Source organism: Tursiops truncatus, chromosome 19 (genome assembly GCF_011762595.2).
Source record: "Tursiops truncatus isolate mTurTru1 chromosome 19, mTurTru1.mat.Y, whole genome shotgun sequence".
NCBI lineage: Eukaryota > Metazoa > Chordata > Mammalia > Artiodactyla > Delphinidae > Tursiops > Tursiops truncatus.
The window spans coordinates 31,477,148-31,498,489 of NC_047052.1; the positions used below are offsets into that span (position 1 = coordinate 31,477,148).

The window sequence follows — 21,342 nt, forward strand, 5'->3', positions numbered from 1 at the left end:
CCAAACCCCACATATTTTATATGAAGTATGGACATGGTAATATAACACGGTGATTTACACAGTAGGGACGTTTTTTCCCCTTTCCGTTCTCTTTCAATCTTAAGTCAAGAAGGAAGTCTCAGTTTGGGGCTAATGAGTCTTTCACGTCTCTCTCTCATCCTTTTTAAAAAAGAGAACAGAACTCTGGCTCAGAACCTTAGGCAGGTCTGCATATTTAGATGGACTGTAATGGAATTATTCAGTATTTCCTTTACTTAGTATTTATCTGGCATTCCGTTGATTATGGTGATTCCAGTTTTTAATTTATGCTAGTGATGTAAAGTTTCCTTTTGAATATAAAATTATTCAGATATTTAACCGTTCACTCAAATGATTAACATTCAATAATAGACTGGATTTCAGGCAATTTAAGAAAACGGGGGACCTCTACCCCAAATTTCCCGTTCCTTGGTTTCCTGTTTTAGAAAAAACAAAAGACAAAGAGGCTCTTTCATCAGGTAGAGAGAGAAGCAAGCCTCAGCTGAGCACTCCCCCTACCAAGACAGCGACAAACCATCAAGGCATTGTTGCGCAAAGGCTTCGTTGAATTGTACTTATAGATAGAAGGCAATGTGCTTCCTGTTAGAAGTCCATGGCATGCCCATTCTGAATGACCTTTCTGACTGCAAAAACTAATCCTTGAGTACTCTCCAAAACATAAGCTGAGGTGTTAGGCTATATATTTATACTATTTATAATTAAATCCAAGTTGTCCACAATTGATGGATGCCCATGAAGTACGATCAGTTAATACTTTCTTTTTTGAATTTTATTTTATTTATTTTTTACACAGCAGGTTCTTATTAGTTATCTATTTTATACATATTAGTGTATACATGTCAATCCCAATCGCCCAATTCATCACACCACACCCCCCAGCCCCTGCCACTTTCCCCCCTTGGTGTCTATACGTTTGTTCTCTACATCTGTGTCTCTATTTCTGCCCTGCAAACCAGTTCATCTGTACGATTTTTCTAGGTTCCACATATATGCGTTAATATACGATATCCGTTTTTCTCTTTCTGACATACTTCATTCTGTATGACAGTCTCTAGGTCCATCCACGTCTCTACAAATGACCCAATTTCGTTCCTTTTTATGGCTGAGAAATATTCCATTGTATATATGTACCACATCTTCTTTATCCATTCATCTGTCAATGGGCATTTAGGTTGCTTCCATGACCTGGCTATTGTAAATAGTGCTGCAGTGAACATTGGGGTGCGTGTGTCTTTTTGAATTATGGTTTCCCCTGGGTATATGCCCAGTAGTGGGATTGCTGCATCATATGGTAATTCTATTTGTAGTTTTTTAAGGAACCTCCATACTGTTCTCCATAGTGGCTGTATCAATTTACATTCCCACCAACAGTGCAAGAGGGTTGCCTTTTCTCCACACCCTCTCCAGTATTTGTTGTTTGTAGATTTTCTGATGATGCCCATTCTAACTGGTGTGAGGTGATACCTCACTGTAGTTTTGATTTGCATTTCTCTAATGATTAGTGATGTTGAGCAGCTTTTCATGTGCTTCTTGGCCACCTGCATGTCTTCTTTGGAGAAATGTCTGTTTAGGTCTTCTGCCCATTTTTGGATTGGGTTGTTTGTTTTTATAATATTGAGCTGAATGAGCTGTTTATATATTTTGGAGATTAATCCTTTGTCCGTTGATAGGATTTTTTTTTAAGATTTTTTTTTTGATGTGGACCATTTTTAAAGTTTTAATTGAATTTGTTACAATATTGCTTCTGTTTTATGTTTTGGTGTTTTGGCTGCAAAGCATCTGGGATCTTAGCTCCCCGACCAGGGATGGAACCCGCACCCCCTGCACTGGAAGGCAGAGTCGTAACCACTGGACCACCAGGGAAGTCCCCTGATCAGTTAATACTTATTGGAATAAGTAACATCACTGGATAGGTACCAAGCCTTTAAACTTTGAGTGGCATCCTTCTACATCGTGAACAAAATCTAGGATGGATTACAAGCCCTGTTACTTTTGGCCATTACTTGCCTCTCCAGCTTCACAGCGAGCCTCGCTTTCCCTGGCCAGTAACGCTGACCTCTCCCTTACTTATCCGTGATGCGCTTCCTTATGCTATGTGACTTTGTACAAGTTCTTCTTCTCTGCATACGATGCTCTTCCCTCTTTTCTAGCTCAGTTAGCTGCTTCTCTCCCTTTACACCTCACCCCAGTGGGTCACCTCTGCAGGGAAGCATCCCCTGATTTCCCCACCTTGCATGATCTGGCCCATTCCCATCTCTCCGATCCCATTGCATTTCGCTGTTTATCTTGCCTACCCGGCTCCCACCTCTGCGGGTCTCCTTTCCATTTCTTAAGAGTGCCAAGCCCTCTCCCACCTCAGACTTTGCATATGCTCTTCCCTCTGCCGGGAACATACTTTCTCCTCATTTCCTGATTAGCTTCTCCTCATTCTTTAGGTATCAGCTCAAAAGTCATCTTGGAGGGGCCTTTCTTGCTGACTTAATCAAATGTAGCTACCCTCCACAGAATAATTTTTTTTTGTCTAGCTTATTTTTTTCACAGTATCACAGTTTGAATCTTGTTTATGTACATGCGTTCTGTTTTCACAGACAGAACCTAATCTTTGGACACTCCCTCCTCCTCCCCCTCAAGAAGATGATTTCCATTATATTTGTCTAATAAAGTCATTCTCAAACAGGAAAGGGGGGGATTTTGCCCATCAGGGGACATTTGCCAATGTCTGGAGACATATGGTTGTCACAACCTGTGGGGCAGGGGAGGCTACTGGCACCTAGTGGGTAGAGACCAGAGATGCTGTTAAGCATTTACAATGCTCAAGGTGCATTGTAAACAAAGAATATGATGCGTTCTCCCAACAAAGAATTACCCAGACCAAAATGTCAATACTGCAGAGGTTGAGAAGCTCTTATCTAATATTATCAATTAGAAGACAGAGTGAGATAAGAAGAGAGAATGAGTTGTTTCCAAATGATGAACAGTTTAGGAAGTGATACAAGTAAACTCTCCACATGAAACATAATTGTGAAAGGAGTTGAAGAAGCTACCAGCATTCAGTCCTTATTGTTGGATGCGCTAATAGCAATCTCTTATAACCCACTAGTTGCTTTGCCTTTCAGTGATCATTGGTAAATATTTCAAGGCTTAATTTTAATAAGTGAAACGTAATGATTTACAAAAATGCATTAAATTTCTTTTTTTTAATGTACAGTGTGGGGAAATACAGTCTATATCTGTGTAATATCTTTTTTAAAAATTAATTTATTTATTTTTGGCTGCGTTGGGTCTTGTTGCCGCACGGGCTTTCTCTAGTTGCGGCGAGCGAGGGCTACTCTTCGTTGGGGTGCACGGGCTTCTCATTGCGGTGGCTTCTCCTGTTGTGGAGCACGGACTCTAGGCACACGGGCTTCAGTGGTTGTGGCACGTGGGCTCAGTAGTTGTGGCTCGTGGGCTCTAGAGTGCAGGCTCTGTAGTTGTGGCACATGGGCTTAGTTGCTCCGCAGCATGTGGGATCTTCCCAGACCAGGGCTTGAACCCGTGTCCCCTGTATTGGTAGGTGGATTCTTAACCCCTGCGCCACCAGGGAAGTCTCAAAAATGCATTAAATTTCTTAGAGCTATATCCATGGTTATACATTTTCTTCTCATGTCAGTACTACTAGGAAAAATGGTGAGCTATTTTGGAGGAGTATATATGAATTATTCTTGCTTACACTTTGTTATAGTAAATTCATCAGTCCCTTCTAAATTAGAGTCATGTTTAAAAGAATCATATGGTAATTTTCTAGTTTTCAAAGATATCTGGCCTGGCACATAGTAAGTGCTCAATAAACACTTTTCAACTGAGCTGACATCTTTCTCTTTTTGGGTAGAAATCCTAAGATGCAAGGAAGTGTCTTTTAAAGGTTACCTTTTTTTAAAAATAGAAAATGATTGGAGATTTTCAGGATCGTCAACTTCCCCAAGGAAGCTGTTAATAATTGGTGGCCCTAAAGGAACTTGACTCTCTAAAGAGATAACTTTCACCATTAATCTTATACTGTAATCCTTACATATAGGAAGTTATTATTGGAGAGCTGTGTACCGTGGTAAATGCTAGCACAATTTGATGCATTGATTATGTGGTTCAGAGGTTACTTGACAATATTTTAACGGTCCTTGGTGTATGGTCTTGTGGGAGATTAGAAAAGGTGCGCCAGCATTTTTTGGATCTGAAGACCATGCAGATGGCTCTAAGTTTTGGCAAGACCTTAGCCCCACCACCAGTATGGTTCAGGAGTGGTTTTCACACTGTCCCTGCTTCAGGAAAACCCATTTTTTCTTGGTGAAATGTTGTGAGGAATCTCAATTTATAAAGCAAATGAAAACTGAGTTGCTTTTGTTAAAGGGGGATGGATGGTGGCAGTGCAGAACTCAGAGCCCCATTCTTCTCTCTTTCCGTCAGTACGTACTTCCACTGTGGTGGCACCGTGGCTCCCTAGAGCACAGTTTCTCCATCAAGCAGTCACCAGCTAGCTCGGTAGCCTAGGGAATCACTCTTAGCCAAGAATAGGTATAATAGTATCTAATTCAGAAAGTTAGAGGATTGAATTGGAAAATGCATATTAAGCTTAGCACAAATCCTGGCCCCGAGTAAACATACAGTCAATGTTCCTTGTTTGTGAACCTTGGCTCTTTGTCAACAGGAACTCTCAGGCAACCAGGTCCATCATAAAGGCATAAATTGCAGGTGGAATTCAGGAAGAGCTGATAAAGCCAAGAAAACTAACTCCTTGGCCTTCTGTGTGACCATGAGATTCCTCTGAAATACTGTAGGTCTGGGATGCATCAGTCAAGTACCTATACGTGCTGATGTTCATGGGCATAGAAGTAAAGAAAACAAAGTGACTCCTCAGTTAATGCGAAAACTGTGTAAGTCGTATCCTCATATGTCATGGCCATGCCAGTTAACTAATTTATTATTATTCAGTCAGAATTAAAATACTCTAGAGTGGCCTGTAGATATTTTAAAATACTTAGATTTAAAGAAGTCTGAAAGGACTTTTAAAAAGCCTTCTGAAAGATGTATTTGGAGACTAAAATTAAGAATAAGATAACTTAAGCTCATGCAGCTCAATATCAAAAATAACCCAAAAATCCAATCCAAAGATGGGCAGAAGACCTAAATAGACATTTCTCCAAAGAAGATATACAGGTTGCCAACAAACACATGAAAGGATGCTCAACATGACTAATCATTAGAGAAATGCAAATCAAAACTATAGTGAGGTATCACCTTACACCAGTCAGAATGGCCATCATCAAAAAAATCTACAAACAATAAATGCTGGAGAGGGTGTGGAGAAAAGGGATCCCTCGCTCCCTCGCACTGTTGGTGGGAATGTAAATTGATACAGCCACTATGGAGAACAGTATGGAGGTTCCTTAAAAAACTAAAAATAGAACTACTATATGACCCAGCAATCCCACTACTGGGCATATACCCTGAGGAAACCATAATTCAAAAAAGAGTCATGTACCAAAATGTTCATTGCAGCTCTGTTTACAATAGGCAGGACATGGAAACAACCTAAGTGTCCATCAACAGATGAATGGATAAAGAAGATGTGGCACATATATACAATGGAATATCACTCAGCCATAAAAAGAAACGAAACTGAGTTATTTGTAGTGAGGTGGATGGACCTAGAGTCTGTCATACAGAGTGAAGTAAGTCAGAAAGGGAAAAACAAATACCATATGCTAACACATATACATGGAATCTAAAGAAAGAAAAAAAAATGGTTCTGAAGAACCTAGGGACAGGTCAGGAATAAAGACGCAGATGTAGAGAATGGACTTGAGGATATGGGGAGGGGGAAGGGTAAGCTGGGACAAAGTGAGAGAGTGGCATGGACATATATACACTACCAAACGTAAAATAGGTAGCTAGTGGGAAGCAGCCGCATAGCACGGGAGATCAGCTCGGTGCTTTGTGACCACCTAGAGGGGTGGGATAGGGAGGGTGGGAGGGAGATGCAAGAGGGAGGGGATATGGGTATATAGGTATACATATAGCTGATTCACTTTGTTATACAGCAGTAACTAACACACCCTCGTAAAGCAATTATAATCCAATAAAGATGTTAAAAAACAATAAAAAGAAAAGAATAAGATAGCTTAAATCCCAGGAGTCGGGGGCTGGAAGTGACGTAAGCAAGAAATGGTGGAACTTTAAAAGAATGCGGAAGAGTGGACAGTCAGCTCAGATTTTTGAAGAGAAATAGCTAAATGTGTGAAGAATGCTAATAAAAAGAAATTAGGACAAACTGATAGCGTAAAATCCACTTTTGCCATACAAGTCTGCAGAAGGATGCCTGCCCGGAGAAGGTAATATTTTAGGAGTAGTGGAAGAGGATATTGTCAGTGAGACAAAGAAGAGTTGGGGTTCTTCTGATATGAGTGACACATTTCTCCAGGATTCCACAGGAATTTGATAACTCAGAAATCATTAAGAAGTGGAAAATTTATATGTTTAATATTAAACCCTAGCAATTAGCTACAGACTATTTTAACTACTTGTGTCTCCTCGTTTTAGTTTTTCCTAACTAGAGTGTTTTAGTTTTTGCTTCTTTTGTTTTGTTAAATGGAAAAAGTTAAGATGCTTCCCTCCTTGCCCCTCCAATCCAATCCGATGTAATGTAACCATTGTTTATACACTTTTTTTTTTTAAACAAAAAGGGTCTGTACTCTGTTTTGCAACTTGCTTTTTCACTTGCTATATCTTGCATTTCACTCTAGATTAGTGGTTTTCTAGAACTGGGAGCAGTTTTGCCCTCCAGGGGGCAATGTCTGGAGACATTTTTGATTGTCATGACTGGTGAGGGGAGGGAGGTTGCTACTGGCATCTAGTAGGTGGAGGCCAAGTTTACTGTTAACATCCTGCAATGCAAAGGACAGCTCCCACAGCAAAGAATTATCTGGTCCAAAATGTCATTAGATCCAAAATTGAGAATCATTTCTCTAGGTCAATACACATAAATCTAATTCATTATTTTAAAAAGCTTCATAATACTTTGTAGTATGGTCGATCATGATTGATTCAACTAGTTTCCTACTGATAGCTCTGGCTTCTTACTTAGTGGCATTATAATATTTAATATCAAGAAATCAAACGCTCCAAGTTACAATTCATTTGTTTCTTTAAAGAGCAAAATAAGCCTTAACAAAGATTCAAAAGAGGAATTCATAGGCTTGTGTATAAAATTAGATTCTGGGTCACTGTGAGTCAGGAGAATTTGGTTTCAAGAAAATCACAGACTCGCTCTAAATGACAAGTCTTAAAGTAAGTCATTTGAAAAGCATGTCTTCATTTTTTGATTTTTTGGAATTAAAAGAAGAAGAAGAAGCAACTCTAAAGCCTCTTACATGACTGCCCAATACAGAGAAGGCTACATTTGAAGTGACAGCAGTAACTTTCAGAGAAGCTAATTCTGATTGTCTTTACCTCCTCCTTATACATATTTTTTAAAATTCATTAGTATATTAAATCAGATGGGTTGAACAGAAGAAAACAAAGCAGGTTTAAGATGAAAAAAGTGATATCCAATCCTGAGGACATGGAATGACTTCCAAGTGTCGTTGACAATGTAATTCAGAATTGGAATGACCCTCTGGTTTAACCACAGAGGGTTTTACAGAGAGGGTGCCCTGAAGCAAACAGATGCTTGCTCTCTGCTTCTCTAGCCCATCCTCTCTATATGGCATATGCGTGCCTGGGAGGATAAAATAGAGAACTGATTCTCCCCTTTTGCAGAGCTGGGGAAAGGGTAGTAGAACCAGAACTGTGCAGGAGAAGGATGGCAAACCAACTGGTGAGCCTGAAAGGGTTAGACCTCTGTTTCCACCCTTTCCTTGTCATCAGTTTCCTCAGTACGAAGCAAGAGGTGGCTGTTTCTCTTCCCTTTGCTGGTAGTGTTTTGTTATCACTTAGTTAAGTCATCCAGTGATAGTTCTCTGGTGCAGCAGACTAGGCTGGATAATTTGGGCTTTGTGCTTTTGACCTTTCAGCTTTCTGGCATGAGTCCTTCTAATTAATAAATTAATAACTAGACAATTAATAGCTATCCTGAGATAAGTCAGATCTATCAAAATTACAAGTCAAACCTGTCTAAGGAACTGCTGACATTATAAGTTCATTGTTTTTTTTAATTGAGGTATAATTGACATCTAATATTACATTAGTTTCAGGTGTACAGTGTAATGATCAGATATTTGTATATATTGCGAAATTATCACCACAGTAAGTCTAGTTAACATTTGTCATCATACAGTTACAAAAAAGGTGTTTTTTTTATTGTGAAGAGGACTTTTATGATCTATTCTCTTAGCAGCTTTCCAATATGCAATACAGTCCTGTGACCTACAGCCACCATGCTGTGTATTACATCCTTATGATGTACTTATTTTGTAACTGACAGTTGGTACCTTTTGATCCCCTTTCCCCATTTCGTTCCCAACCCCTGTAAGCTCACTGATGTTTGGGAAAACTAAGAATTCCCCCCCTTGCTGTTGCCCCTTTAGGATCAGAGCCACACCCAAGTTTCACAATACCGTCAGGATCCCTCCCTGATCATGAGGTCCATCATCCACATGACGGATGCTGCTCGCTCTGGGATCATGCCTCCTGCCCAGCTCACCACCATCAACCAGTCTCAGCTCAGCGCCCAGTTGGGGTTGAATTTGGGAGGTGCCAGTGTGCCCCACACGTCTCCTTCACCTCCAGCGAGCAAATCGGCGACTCCCTCCCCTTCTAGCTCCATCAATGAAGAGGATGCTGATGAATCCAACAGAGTGAGTTAATTGCCTTTAGTATATAACCTACCAGAGAATTGGGAATCACCCCATGCGCATGTCTTTGAATTTCATTCACAGTAGTACCTTCTTTTGCTTCATGGATTTGGAGTAGCATTTGAATTTATGGTGGTTTAATTCTTTTTCTTCACTCTTTTATGTTTACTTATTTTCTGTGGAAAGTGTATTCAACTGAAAATTGGAAGATCTGGCTTCTCCTATTAGTTGTAAGGCATTGAGTAAGTCGCTTAACTCTTGTAGGCTTAATTTTCCTAAATCAGCAAAAGGGAAGGCTTGCACTAGACTTTCCAGAAATTCTGAACTGCTCTGGTTCTAAGTTAATGTCCAGGTAGGCAAGTTTCATCTGGTTAGTTGGCTGAACTGCTGCCCCATTGGACAGTCTTGCACCTTTGATGAGGTTTATCACGTAGTAAGTTCCAATCGTTTTATCTTTGCTTTTGTCAGGGAAATGACACGTGATTCAAATATGCACAGTGTGAAGTGAAAACTTAGTTGCAGGTATGACTTTTCTGAATGCCTAGAAAAGTAGTCTGTTTCACTGAACTTACTTGTAGGTACACAATTACTCGTTCCTCATTTATTAATTATGTGTGGTACACTTACTCTGTGCTTGGCGTTTTACTGTGTTCTGGTGATACAAAGATTTCTAAGAGAATTATTGCCCCTGGGACTTCCCACTGGGAACAAATAGCAATGTTTAAAACTAGCTCCAGATGTGATTAGAGGTATAATTGATGTATTTGGTGTGCTGAGATGGTCATCGATTCTGCTTAGGAGAGTGATATGAGGAAGCCTTTATTGAGAAGGTGATGTTTGAATTAGGTCTAAGAGGATACATAAAAGTTTGTGAGGCAGAAGACAGAGGCCAGCATTCTGGTAGAAAGAGCAATGAAAGTACGTGTCCATTTATGGGTATCATGAGCAGTGTGACATGGGGGAAGAAAGAAATGAGTTGAAGAAAGAAATGGCTGAAATGTGGTAGCCTTTCCCCTGTTGGTAGTTGAGAGCTGATTAATTATTTGCATAGAGGAATGGCATAAGCAAATTTATGCTTTAGAAAGATAACTTGGGCTGTATATAGAATGTGTTATAAAGAGAGGAACCAGAGAGAAGGAACTCAATTAAAACGTCCTTTTGTTATGAAGTGTTTGCTTTTATTTTAGCAAAGGAACGCATGGACAGGAGGTACCAGTTTAGTGAGACACTCAAGAGAAAGAATCATCTTTTAAGGTTTGGTGATCCCCTGGAATTTGAAGGAATAAAAGGTACACTGGGTTTTAGTTTGAGAGCCAGCGTAGCTATCAGTAAATGGAGAGGCTCAACCTAGGAAGAGAGGAGTGTTATTTTTTTTCCCCACGGGGAAGATGAGAGTTTGACATGGTAGGGGTTGAATTTGAGTTGCTTCCATGTGAGTCTAGAACTCAGTCTGTTGGAGATGGAGCTATAGATTTGGGGACCATCTGCACGTAGATGTGAGCACATAGAAGTAATCAGGATTTCTCAGAGTGCGCAAGGAGCGAGACAAGGCCAGAATATTGAGCATCACTTATTTTTACCTTGAGCATAATTTACGTTTAAATAGAAATGGAAGAAGAGGAGCTAGAAAAGATTGTGGGTGATGAAAAGAGGAGGGAGTTTACCTGAAAAGAGGAGAAACGTTGCAGGGATTTTAAGAAAGAGGACTTGGTCTATCCCATTATGTTAACTCCCCACTGGACACAAGGTGGGGAAATGCACTTAGCAGTCTGTGTTCACACTCACAAGGACTTCAGCGGGATGAAGTGGAAAGTAATAAAGAAACTCGAGGGATGTGTATAAGATACAGCTGAGTTATAACTGGCTATTACACAATTCAAATGGAGTCCTTTCATTTGTCTCACATTTCTACTGACCTTAATAATTACCTCTGTATCAATCTGAAATTGTCACCTCTAAGGAGAACCTTTTATGTGACTCTTAGCTTGTTCCATTTTAAGCCAGGGTCTAGGTTTTGTGTAAAGACAAGGAATCCAGTATATCTCTTAAGCAACTTAGCTGAAAAAGGAAGATTAACGTTATTGTTGATTATGTCTTTTGGGCAAAGCTATTTCTCCATTTTTTCACAGCCCTTTGAGTCAACTATGCAGAAGTTTCTTTAGGAGAATTAATTCTGAGCTTTTATTTACACTGTGAGGTTCTTCATTTTGGGTTTATTCTTAAAAGCTAATGATGATTAAGGCAAGTCATGGTTGTCCAAGAAAGACGTCAAAGGTTGTCAACACTTGAATGTTGTTTCACAAAGAATGAAATAGAACTCTTCTTATTTAGAAAAAGCTTTACTGGAAATAACTTTCATCTTGCCATTGGTCAGGGTATTGTTGGCGGAAACGGTGCCAAATTCTCTTCCAAGAAAAGAATAGAGTTGTTTGACTCAGAAAAATCTGTGTATATATATTTTTTCATGTGGCTTACGTAATATTTTTTCATTGAAGGAAAACTTGGCTCCAACTGAAGCTCTAACTGAACAGACATCTGACTCCCTTGCAAGTTCAGATTCATTAACTAGATTAAACAAGTTGCACTTATTCTGAGGATTTAGAAAAAAGACTATGAGGTCTACAGAATTTTATTGAATTAATCGTGTGAGTTATGAAAGATGGCATTTTGGAGGAGAGGTGAGATCTAGCTTAACACCTACTGAAGTGCATAAGCTACTGGTATAAAGTATGGGTGTGATTATCACTCAGTACAAACAACAGGCCCACCAACAAGTAGGCTCTTGGTTTCCTAACACCTTGAGGGTTCAGAGCTCTCAAAGAAAAGTTACTTATCCGTTTCCTCCCTAAGAATGCTAGTAATTGGATTAAGTTCCCAATGACCCTCTTTCAGAAAGTAATGATACTCTTGGAAAATTTGAATTAAGATTCAAGACTCAAGGCCATTAAAAGCCAATCTGTTACTACTTGAATCTATCTCTGTTGATCTTGCCCAAGGCTGGCTTTTAAAACAGATTCTGTCAAACACTTCAGCATTCTTGATGAAGTTAACGGCAAAATTATCTCCAATATAGTCGTATCATAATCTAGGGGGAGATAAAACAAGGTTGATAAATCATTTCCCCTGCTTCTCTGATGAGTATGTTATATGACTGTTGAAATTAGATGATGGTAGCAGGTGAATACTGGAGCTCAGTGGTATATAAATGAGGGGAACTGTACCCATATCATCTCTATAGTTTCAGTTTCAGAGTTCATTGTGAATATGTGGGAGCGTCTCTAGGCCAGTATTCTTGTGGGCAGGGTTACTTACTATATGTAATAATAAACATCGCCTTATTAGTCTTCTTTTTAGCCTTGGTGATTTTAAGTATCTACTGTTGCTGCTCTTTCACAGGTTTTTAATTTTATGAAGAGTGTCCATTTCCTTTCTAGCTCTACTTAGAGTTTTGACATTTTTACATTTCTTGTTATCCTATTCTTTAGGAAGTTTTTATTGTTTTAGAAAATAAAAGTGACCTTTCCCTTATTGTGCGAGCTTAGGGATTAGAGCTAATTTCCATTTGAGTTTCCGGAGACCATTAGCAAAGTAATATTCTGGTAAAATAAAAGACCAAGCCTCAAAAAAATCAATTCAGACCGATCATACGTATGGCATGCCTCTATGGCTAAGGGACCTTATATAAAATATCTGAATATGATCAACATCCTCAATAGTATTTAGGTTTACTTCTAAAACCTTTGAAAATGTAAAATATTTTGTTTATGGGTACATGTGTAGCCCATATATATATATGGCATTACTCGGTACAGAGCGTTCTGTTTTTCATTATTCATAATTGCTATTTAGAGCATATGTTGCGAATGTATTGAAGATACTTCTGGGTCTCATTAATCAATGTTCTAAATGCTAATCTCTGCTGTCCAGTTAACTCTAAGCACACTCACCCCTCCCCCACACTTCGTGGTGATTCATCTGTTGATGATGTTTAACAAAACTTTAAAAGAACGATTGGGGACCTGAGTAAGTCTTTCTGCATTCTCTGCAAGTACATTCTAGGCAGTGAATTTTCTTCCTGCTTTGCAGGCCATTGGAGAGAAAAGAGCTGCTCCAGATTCTGGCAAGAAGCCCAAGACTCCAAAGAAAAAGAAAAAGAAAGATCCCAATGAGCCACAGAAGCCAGTGTCAGCATATGCCCTGTTTTTCAGAGACACACAGGCTGCAATTAAAGGTCAAAACCCTAATGCAACCTTTGGAGAGGTCTCAAAAATCGTAGCATCTATGTGGGACAGCCTTGGAGAAGAACAAAAGCAGGTGAGGCAAAGATCCATCGTGGTCATTGCAGGATTATTCTTTACACCTTTTCTGAGTGAATACATCCACTTAATATGACTGCTTCTCATGAAAGCCTTTCTAAGCTATGGAATTAAAAAACACACACACATAAATCCAAACCACTCTGCAGTTATATGGATTTCTCAGTTCCCTTAAGGGTGTGTGTTCAGAACCCATTCAGAAGAGAGTTGGAGGAGATCCAGGCAGTATCCTGCAAGCATAAACTTTTGATGATCATCTTTTCATTTTAAATAATGCGGAATTTTTCCCCCCTTTGTTAAAAAAAGGCACTACAAAGGGATTAGGCCCATCCTGCTTGCCTTTTTTTGATCATCTTTCTGAACTCTTGTGCTCTCCTGGGGGGTTTGCAAACTTTGAAGATGACTCTGCGTGTCTCATTATTGTCATCGGGCATTTGAAATTTTATTCCAAGTTCATTTGAAAGCGTGGCTGTATGAGAGGCATTGAGAGATTAGCCATGCTGGTTGGAGACACTTCCTCAAGGTCCCGCTTCCCATCTTCCCCCGTGCAAGTCCTCCACACAAATGGAGAGAAGAATGGTTTCCTTGGGGCTCAGTCCTCCCCTGGCTCCTTGCATGAGCTCCAGTGACCATTCATGGGCGTTGATTTTCCATATCCTCACAAGAATAGACCCCTATTAGTAATAAACCAGAATAATTGTTTCAGGAATAAGGAGTGGAAAACCCTTGATTTTCTTTTTCTTTCTTTCTTCCTTCCCTCCTTCCTTCCTCTCTCTCTCTCTCTCTCTCTCTCTCTCTCTCTCTCTCTCTCTCTCTCTCTCTTTCTTTCTTTCTTCCTTCCTCCTCATTCCTACCAACTGGTTACCTTGGGATGGTGCAGCTGTAGAATCTGCCTGTTTGTTGGCACTGAGCTTCATGCTCTATGCGGCAGACTGATTTTCTACCCTAGAAATGTAATCCTAAGGGGGCTGGCAAACTGCTGCATCTAACTTTTAAATTCTGGAGAAAAGGAGAGTTGCACTTTGGTATAACAGCCAGCCATCAGACACCACAGTTTAAGAAAAGGAAGCCCAAATGAGGTTTAATATACTGGAATATATTTATGTAACTCACTGGTCTCACTAATGGAAATCTTTCATCTTTCACTATCTCTGATTTTTCTTGTTTTTTCTCCAAAAGAAAACCCAGGTTGAAAGACCTCCATCTTATCTCTTCTGTCTTCACACACTTTCCCTATTATTGTTGGGTTTTCATCCTCTGGTTTGTTTCAGCTTAGAAATGGGTGTGAGGGAAAGAAGACATGGATGGAGAAGTTCCTTAACTTTCTATAATTTAAACCATTTGCTGCAAATTTCATCCTTGTTACCTTATTTACTGCCCGAACAGAAGGCCCTTAGCTGTCACTCTCATGAATTCCATGCTGCAACTGGAAATCTTTTTCTGTTTGCCATAGTAAACGTCAGAGTTGTGCCCCAGTGGGGGTGGCAGGGTTTCATTTTGTTTTAATATCTGTGTGTGTGTTTCTACATTTAAAAATCAAAGCCAGGGAGACCAACTTTTTATGTGAGTTCTGTTGCGACATAATTTGCCCAGCAGTTATTTTATGGCTGAGAATGTGTGTGCTAAAGGTGGTGCTAATTGTGGTCTTTTAATAGGTCTATAAAAGGAAAACGGAAGCCGCCAAAAAAGAATACCTGAAGGCCCTGGCTGCGTATAGGGCCAGCCTCGTTTCTAAGGTAAACCCAGACAGGGGCGGCCAGTCTCTGAGAGAGTTAGGAGCCCTGGAGCACTGAAATCATAAATGCAACTCCTCTTCGAGTTGATTAAAAAAAAAAAAAAGCATCTCGAACAACTCATAAACTTATTTGTTCCCATTAGAGATCACCCCAAGGATGGCATGGAAAATAAGTGTTCATTCAAGCTGACGAATCCAAATTGTTTCCAGGAGTCACTGATCTCTATATATGTATGTTGAAGCTATTTAGACAGATTTCAAACAGCCCCTTTCTTCCCATCGGGGACTGAGATCTGTGCTGATGTCCTCTATTGAAACTGAGAAGTATGTTAGGCATTTTTGGACATCAGATCATAAATTCTTCAATGGTTGCATTGTAGAGGATATAATATAATAGAGGATGTTGCGTTTTTGACCAAACTGTTCCACATCATATAAATAAATAAGCCTCATGATTATTTAAAATAAAATTAGGCTCCAAGTACTTTAAAAAAGACATGTATACATGTATTATACATAGAATATACACTGGGCCCTGATGTATTATAAAATGCAACAGTAGTCCAAAGCAAATGTCACTCTGGATTACTATTACCTTGATCCAAAAGGAGCATGAGCTGTTACCTTATATGTTTAACATTTAATTAACTTTGTCCTTAGCCTTTCTAGAATTTAGAGAGGCTTTGGGGAGGATAATGTGAACTAATGTTTTTGCTGGTGATGTATTTCCCCTGGCAAGCAGAGATTCCATTTCATTGTCATTGTTGTTGCCTCAGAGTACCCCATAGGGCCTCAGGGCATGGTCAGTGCTGCCGGCAGAGCCATTGAAAAAGGGTTTAGCCCTCTTTTCTCGTCTTCACCGGAATTGTAAGATCCACCGCTGGCAGCTGCTCAGAACCAGATCAAGAGAGGTACTCCTGTACCTCGTAGGTATAGCTCTTAGGACTCTTCCCACCTCATTAGAAAGAGAAAACATTCATCAGGTCCGTAGCAAAAGTTTTTTCTGAGACTCTGGAAGGTGCCCATTGAGAGATATACCTATTCTGGATGGGGATTTGCACATTGGTAGAATGTGTGGGCCACAGATGTTAAGAACTGAGGTGTACTTGGTGGCTAATTAGACGGAGTGACATGAATAGAGTAACAATGTGCATGTACTTCTCGCGTGGATCGTTTATTCATTCATTTACCTAGAAGCAGGTGCAGGTGATCTTTGTGCATTAGAGCATGAATAATTGATCATACATGGATTTAAGCCAAGAGCCAGTAACTCAAAAGGCGTTCTGGAAATAGCCTCCATGATTGGGCTGATCAGGTCTGTGACCGGCTTAGAAGGGATAACTTAAACGTTTTACATTGGATACTAAAATCCGATTCGGAAATGTTTCCAAATGGATTGATTGATTACATTGATTCTAAAAAACTATTCAATAGGATGGAATTTGAAAAGAATAAATCCAAATTGTTTGGGGGAGGGGTGTTTTTGTTTTGTTTTTTTCATTAGGTCAGTGCAGTTGAGAGCACCCTAAATTTATAGTCAGAGACATGACAGGCAACTAAAATAGTCCTTGAGGTCTAAATTTAGAATAATTTCAACCTGAACCCAAAGTGTGAAATAGCTGCTAATATGGTGATCTCACAGGAAGCAGCATCTGACTGTACAACTTGCTGATTAGATCACGTCTAAAGAATTGGTTCCCAGTGGTTGACCAATTGAAGGCCCTCTAGCAGGTTGCCTCCATGATGGTAAGGACCGAAAATCCAATAATACTTAAATAATTGAAAGAATCATGGAAGCAAAGATTTGGAGCAGTATGATTTTGGTCCTCAAATATAAGAGCCATCATGGAAGGGAAGCCTAAGCTTGATCTCTGTGCCCTGGATGGAAGAACTCATCCAAGGAGTGAGGTTACAAGTGAGCGAGATTTCAGCCTCAACGTTAGAAATAATAAACATCACATGTGCATTTAACTTAAGTCTCTACAATCAGAGCCCGCGACTTTCCCTTAAGATGTGACTCTACTCTCACTTTTTTTTTTTTTGCGGTACGTGGGCCTCTCACTGTTGTGGCCTCTCCCGTTGCGGAGCACAGGCTCCGGACGCACAGGCTCAGTGGCCATGGCTCACGGGCCCAGCCGCTCCGTGGCATGTGGGATCCTCCCGGACTGGGGCACGAACCCGTGTCCCCTGCATCGGCAGGCGGACTCCCAACCACTGCGCCACCAGGGAAGCCCTACTCTCACTTTTAATCTTCACAACAACCAACAAAATTAATAGAAGCTTAATTTTCAACCATGAGGGAGTAGACCCGGCAGACGAGCAGGAGCTCTTCACAGCCATCCACCCTTTTCCATTCTGCACTAGGGGAGCATCTCATAGGCATAATGGTGTGATTGCCCAGGTGTTTAAATATAGACTCTTCTTGTAGTTTTTCCTTAAGACTGGCTTGGCAATTTTTTAATATTAGAGTATATAAAATAATGTTCATGTTTATATGTAGAAGACTGTGTGTATTCTACTTTGTGGGTGATTTAATGGTTGTTTTTAAAGATAATTATGAGTATTTGCAGGTTTCTTCTTACCCAAAGGCTTCAGAACACAAGCCTCCAGTAATATGCAGCGCCCCCTGAGCTTTTGTACAAAACCAGAGAACTGTCCACCGATGGACGGAGCTTTACGCTGATCAGGTGTTCAAACAGAAGCCATCGGCCATGGCTTTTCCTACCTTGAGTGATTCTCCATGTAAGGTCACTCCTCAGGTTTCTTCTAATAGTAGATTTCATAAATGTGAGTAGTAAAAATCTAGAAATAAATATTCAGAATCATTAAAGAGAGTGGATGGCAGCTTGATGCCGCCAAGGTCCCCCCCATACACAACCCCCTACAAAAAAACCAAATTTTATGAAGAATAAGAGGAAAAAATAGTCTTTAAGAGGAATTACTCCAATCCCAGTTGCATTTAAAATAATTTATTTTTGTGGAGGTAATTATGTGTTTTTAGTACAAAATATATGAGGCAGTTTCTCTCCATGTTGAGCCCCAGGTCATTTGTTTATCTTATAACAGGTTACGCAGTCACATGAGTGCTGAACTTTCTCCCTTTGTGTATGACTCCTTTGCTAAATTTTGGAAATCTTTGAAAATATTTGGTAAACTAAAAATATTTCTAAAGTTGTAAAGTACTTCAATTTAGTGTCTCTAAAGAATTCACTTCTGTTTTTCTTATACTCAAGTGAGCACTGTTATAAATAATCATGGCTTTGATTATTATATACAGGACTTTGAAGTTTTCTGGTAACAGTTGTTTTCTGGTAGTAGTAATTGTTAATTAATGAAAATAGCTAACATTTACGAGGTGCTTTTTGTAGGCCGGGCACTGTTCTAAATGCTTAATAAATATGAGTTAGTTTAATTCTCACAACCTCTATACAAGGTGAATACCATATAACACTATTTTATAGATGAAGAAACTGAGGAACAGATGAGTGAATTAACTTGCCCCAAGCCACAGAGTTGTTGAGTAGTAGAGCTAGATTTGAACTCAGGCAGTCTATACTCTGTTGTCTTTCAAAATGGTTCTTGCTGGTGACATTAGTTCAGACTTAAATGCTAAAGAACTGTTACTCTTAAATATATGTATCAGTCATCTTTTACTACAATAGTGCTGTGTAACAACCAGCCCCAAGCCCAATGACTTAAAAAGATAAGCATTTATCCCAGAAAGTGCCAGTTAACTAGCTGGGTCTTTAAATCTCAACCAAGACTCGGCAGGATCAGCTAGTCCTGCTCGTCTGTGTGCAGTCAACCTCAGGGGGTTGGTGCTGGACTCATACACCTATGTGGCAGTTGGCTGGCAGTGAGCTGGCTCTTGAGTGGGTAACTGGGCCACATGGCTGTCATCACGAGGTGGTAGGTTCTGACAGACACAGACAGACAGAATATGAAGCCTCACTTCCATCACATTCTGTTGACCAGAGCAAAGGTGCCAGGCCAGCCCAGATTCAAAGGGTGGGGGGTGTCACTCCACCTCTGGAAGGAGCTTTAAAGTCACATGACAAAGTGCTTGGGTTCAGGGAAGCATGAATAATGGTGGCCATTTTTGACATCAATTTACAATACTAAAAATACCCCAACCTTCTCCCCCAAAATGCAGGCTGCTGCCGAATCAGCAGAAGCCCAGACCATTCGTTCTGTTCAGCAGACCCTGGCGTCCACCAATTTGACCTCCTCCCTCCTTCTCAGCCCTCCGCTGTCTCAGCACGGAACAGTGTCGGCCTCCCCTCAGACTCTCCAACAATCGCTCCCTAGGTCAATCGCTCCCAAACCTTTAACCATGAGACTCCCCATGAACCAGATCGTCACTTCGGTCACCATCGCAACCAACATGCCATCGAACATTGGGGCTCCACTGATCAGCTCCATGGTGGGCTCGGCGTCCTCCACCCAAGTGAGCCCTTCAGTGCAGACCCAGCAGCATCAGATGCAGCTGCAGCAGCAGCAGCAGCAGCAACAACAACAGATGCAACAGATGCAGCAGCAGCAGCTCCAGCAGCACCAGATGCATCAGCAGATCCAGCAGCAGATGCAGCAGCAGCATTTTCAGCACCACATGCAGCAGCACCTGCAGCAGCAGCAGCACCTCCAGCAGCAAATCAACCAACAGCAGCTGCAGCAGCAGCTGCAGCAGCATCTCCAGCTGCAGCAGCTGCAGCACATGCAGCATCAGTCCCAGCCTTCTCCTCGGCAGCACTCCCCTGTCACCTCCCAGATTACATCCCCCATCCCCGCCATCGGGAGCCCCCAGCCAGCCTCTCAGCAGCACCAGTCACAGATACAGTCTCAGACACAGACTCAAGTATTATCGCAGGTCAGTATTTTCTGAAGACGCACGTGGCAGGCGGATTTGCGCCTCTGGAGGAGAGTGGCGTCCGAGAGTAAACCATGTGTGGCTGCAACTCGTGAGTCGGTGTTGGTTATGCAGAAATGTGTAAAAGATCACGCAGTCCTCTCAAGTGTCTATTAGATAGGCAATAAGAACTACAGTGTAGCTGAAAATCATCTTCTAGCTGACTCTAAACCACTTTGTTTTTAAACAAGAAAAGCTGTGCTCTTTTATGTGATGCCTTTTTTTATTTATTCAGGCTCTACCTACAATATGTGAATCAAACCGTTTAATGAATCCTGGGACATACTGATGATTATAATAAACTGGCCTCTCTGAGTCATAGCAAATGGCCTTATTTCTCCCGAAGTGAAGAAACCACACTTCAAGGCGATTGGAACTTCCGAAGCCCTAAAAATAAAAAGCACAGTTGTAACTACCTGAAATACGAAAATCCAGTTTCATACAAACATTTGTATGACGTCAATCGTTGATGGCATTTTTTTGTCATGAAAAACATAATGTAAATCACAGACTTTTGCCAAAGCTCTTATTTTTTTTCCTTAAATCTCTCCAGAAGAAAAAAAAAAAATGCAAGTGATTAGTTTCAATTATTGACTCCTTTTCACTTTTTACCCATGACTTCTCCAAATCAAACCACAGTATATGTTGTAACAATATCTATGACCACTGTTAGCCCATTATATTCATTCCAATTAGAAGAAAAGAATGTGAATATTATATTCTGTGTTTTGAGTGACAAGTTTCGAAAATGAAAAACACTGTATTTTTAAAAGGGAAATGCACTTAAATGGAGACAGTTATTACAAAAGTTAAGATTTAAAAAAAAAAAAGAGCAAGAGTTTTTATTATGATGTAATACCGGTAGAATATTTAAAAGGCGCACCGCATCTGAATAATCAATGTAAATATTTTCTTTCAAAGTTGTAAGTTTTCATATCATGTGTTGTAAAGTTTTCATAAACAAGGCTTTAACGTAAACACTGGTGACATAAACCATTCATTGCTACGTTGCTTATTGTGTTTTTATGCTGTTTTATACTTTTTTATGAGTTATGATAGCAGCAATTAAGTTGTTTGTATTTTGCTTAACTAAAACAAAAATGCTTTTATCTTGCTATAGAATAAACACATTTCAGTAAAAACTGCAGACTGTATTTTGATGCAACAACCAGGCAACTACTGTTCACTTTTCAAAATAAAATATGTCAAATTTCACTTTGGGTTCCTTGAATATGTAGAAGATGGGGGGAATAGGTCCCATACCAACCTGTGTTTGAGCCCAAGCACCTTCTTCCATTTCCAACTGGAAGTAAGAGATTCATAGCCAGGAATGTGGATTGCATGGCCCCAAACCAGAGCCTGTAAAAAAACAAATAAACCGTTAGAAATGGAACCATTAGTGGAATTCCCTGGCGGCCCAGTGGTTAGGACTCCTCGCTTTCACTGCCGAGGACGCAGGTTCGATCCCTCGTAGGGGAACTAAGATCCCGCAAGCTGCGCAGTGCGGCCAAAAAAGGGAAA

The 21,342-nt window shown here is 40.3% G+C and overlaps 1 protein-coding gene across 1 annotated transcript in view; it reads left to right on the forward strand.

Moving 5' to 3' along the window:
• TOX3 (TOX high mobility group box family member 3) overlaps window positions 1–20,653 on the forward strand; it is a 105,038-nt gene extending 84,385 nt beyond the window's left edge. Inside the window, exons 4-7 of the mRNA XM_073796797.1 lie at window positions 8,598–8,867; window positions 12,951–13,178; window positions 14,836–14,916; window positions 19,069–20,653. Of these exons, the coding sequence (XP_073652898.1) occupies window positions 8,598–8,867; window positions 12,951–13,178; window positions 14,836–14,916; window positions 19,069–19,797 (1,308 nt within the window). The 3' untranslated portion in view covers window positions 19,798–20,653. The remainder of the gene's footprint in view (window positions 1–8,597; window positions 8,868–12,950; window positions 13,179–14,835; window positions 14,917–19,068) is intronic.
• Window positions 20,654–21,342: the final 689 nt, after the last annotated feature.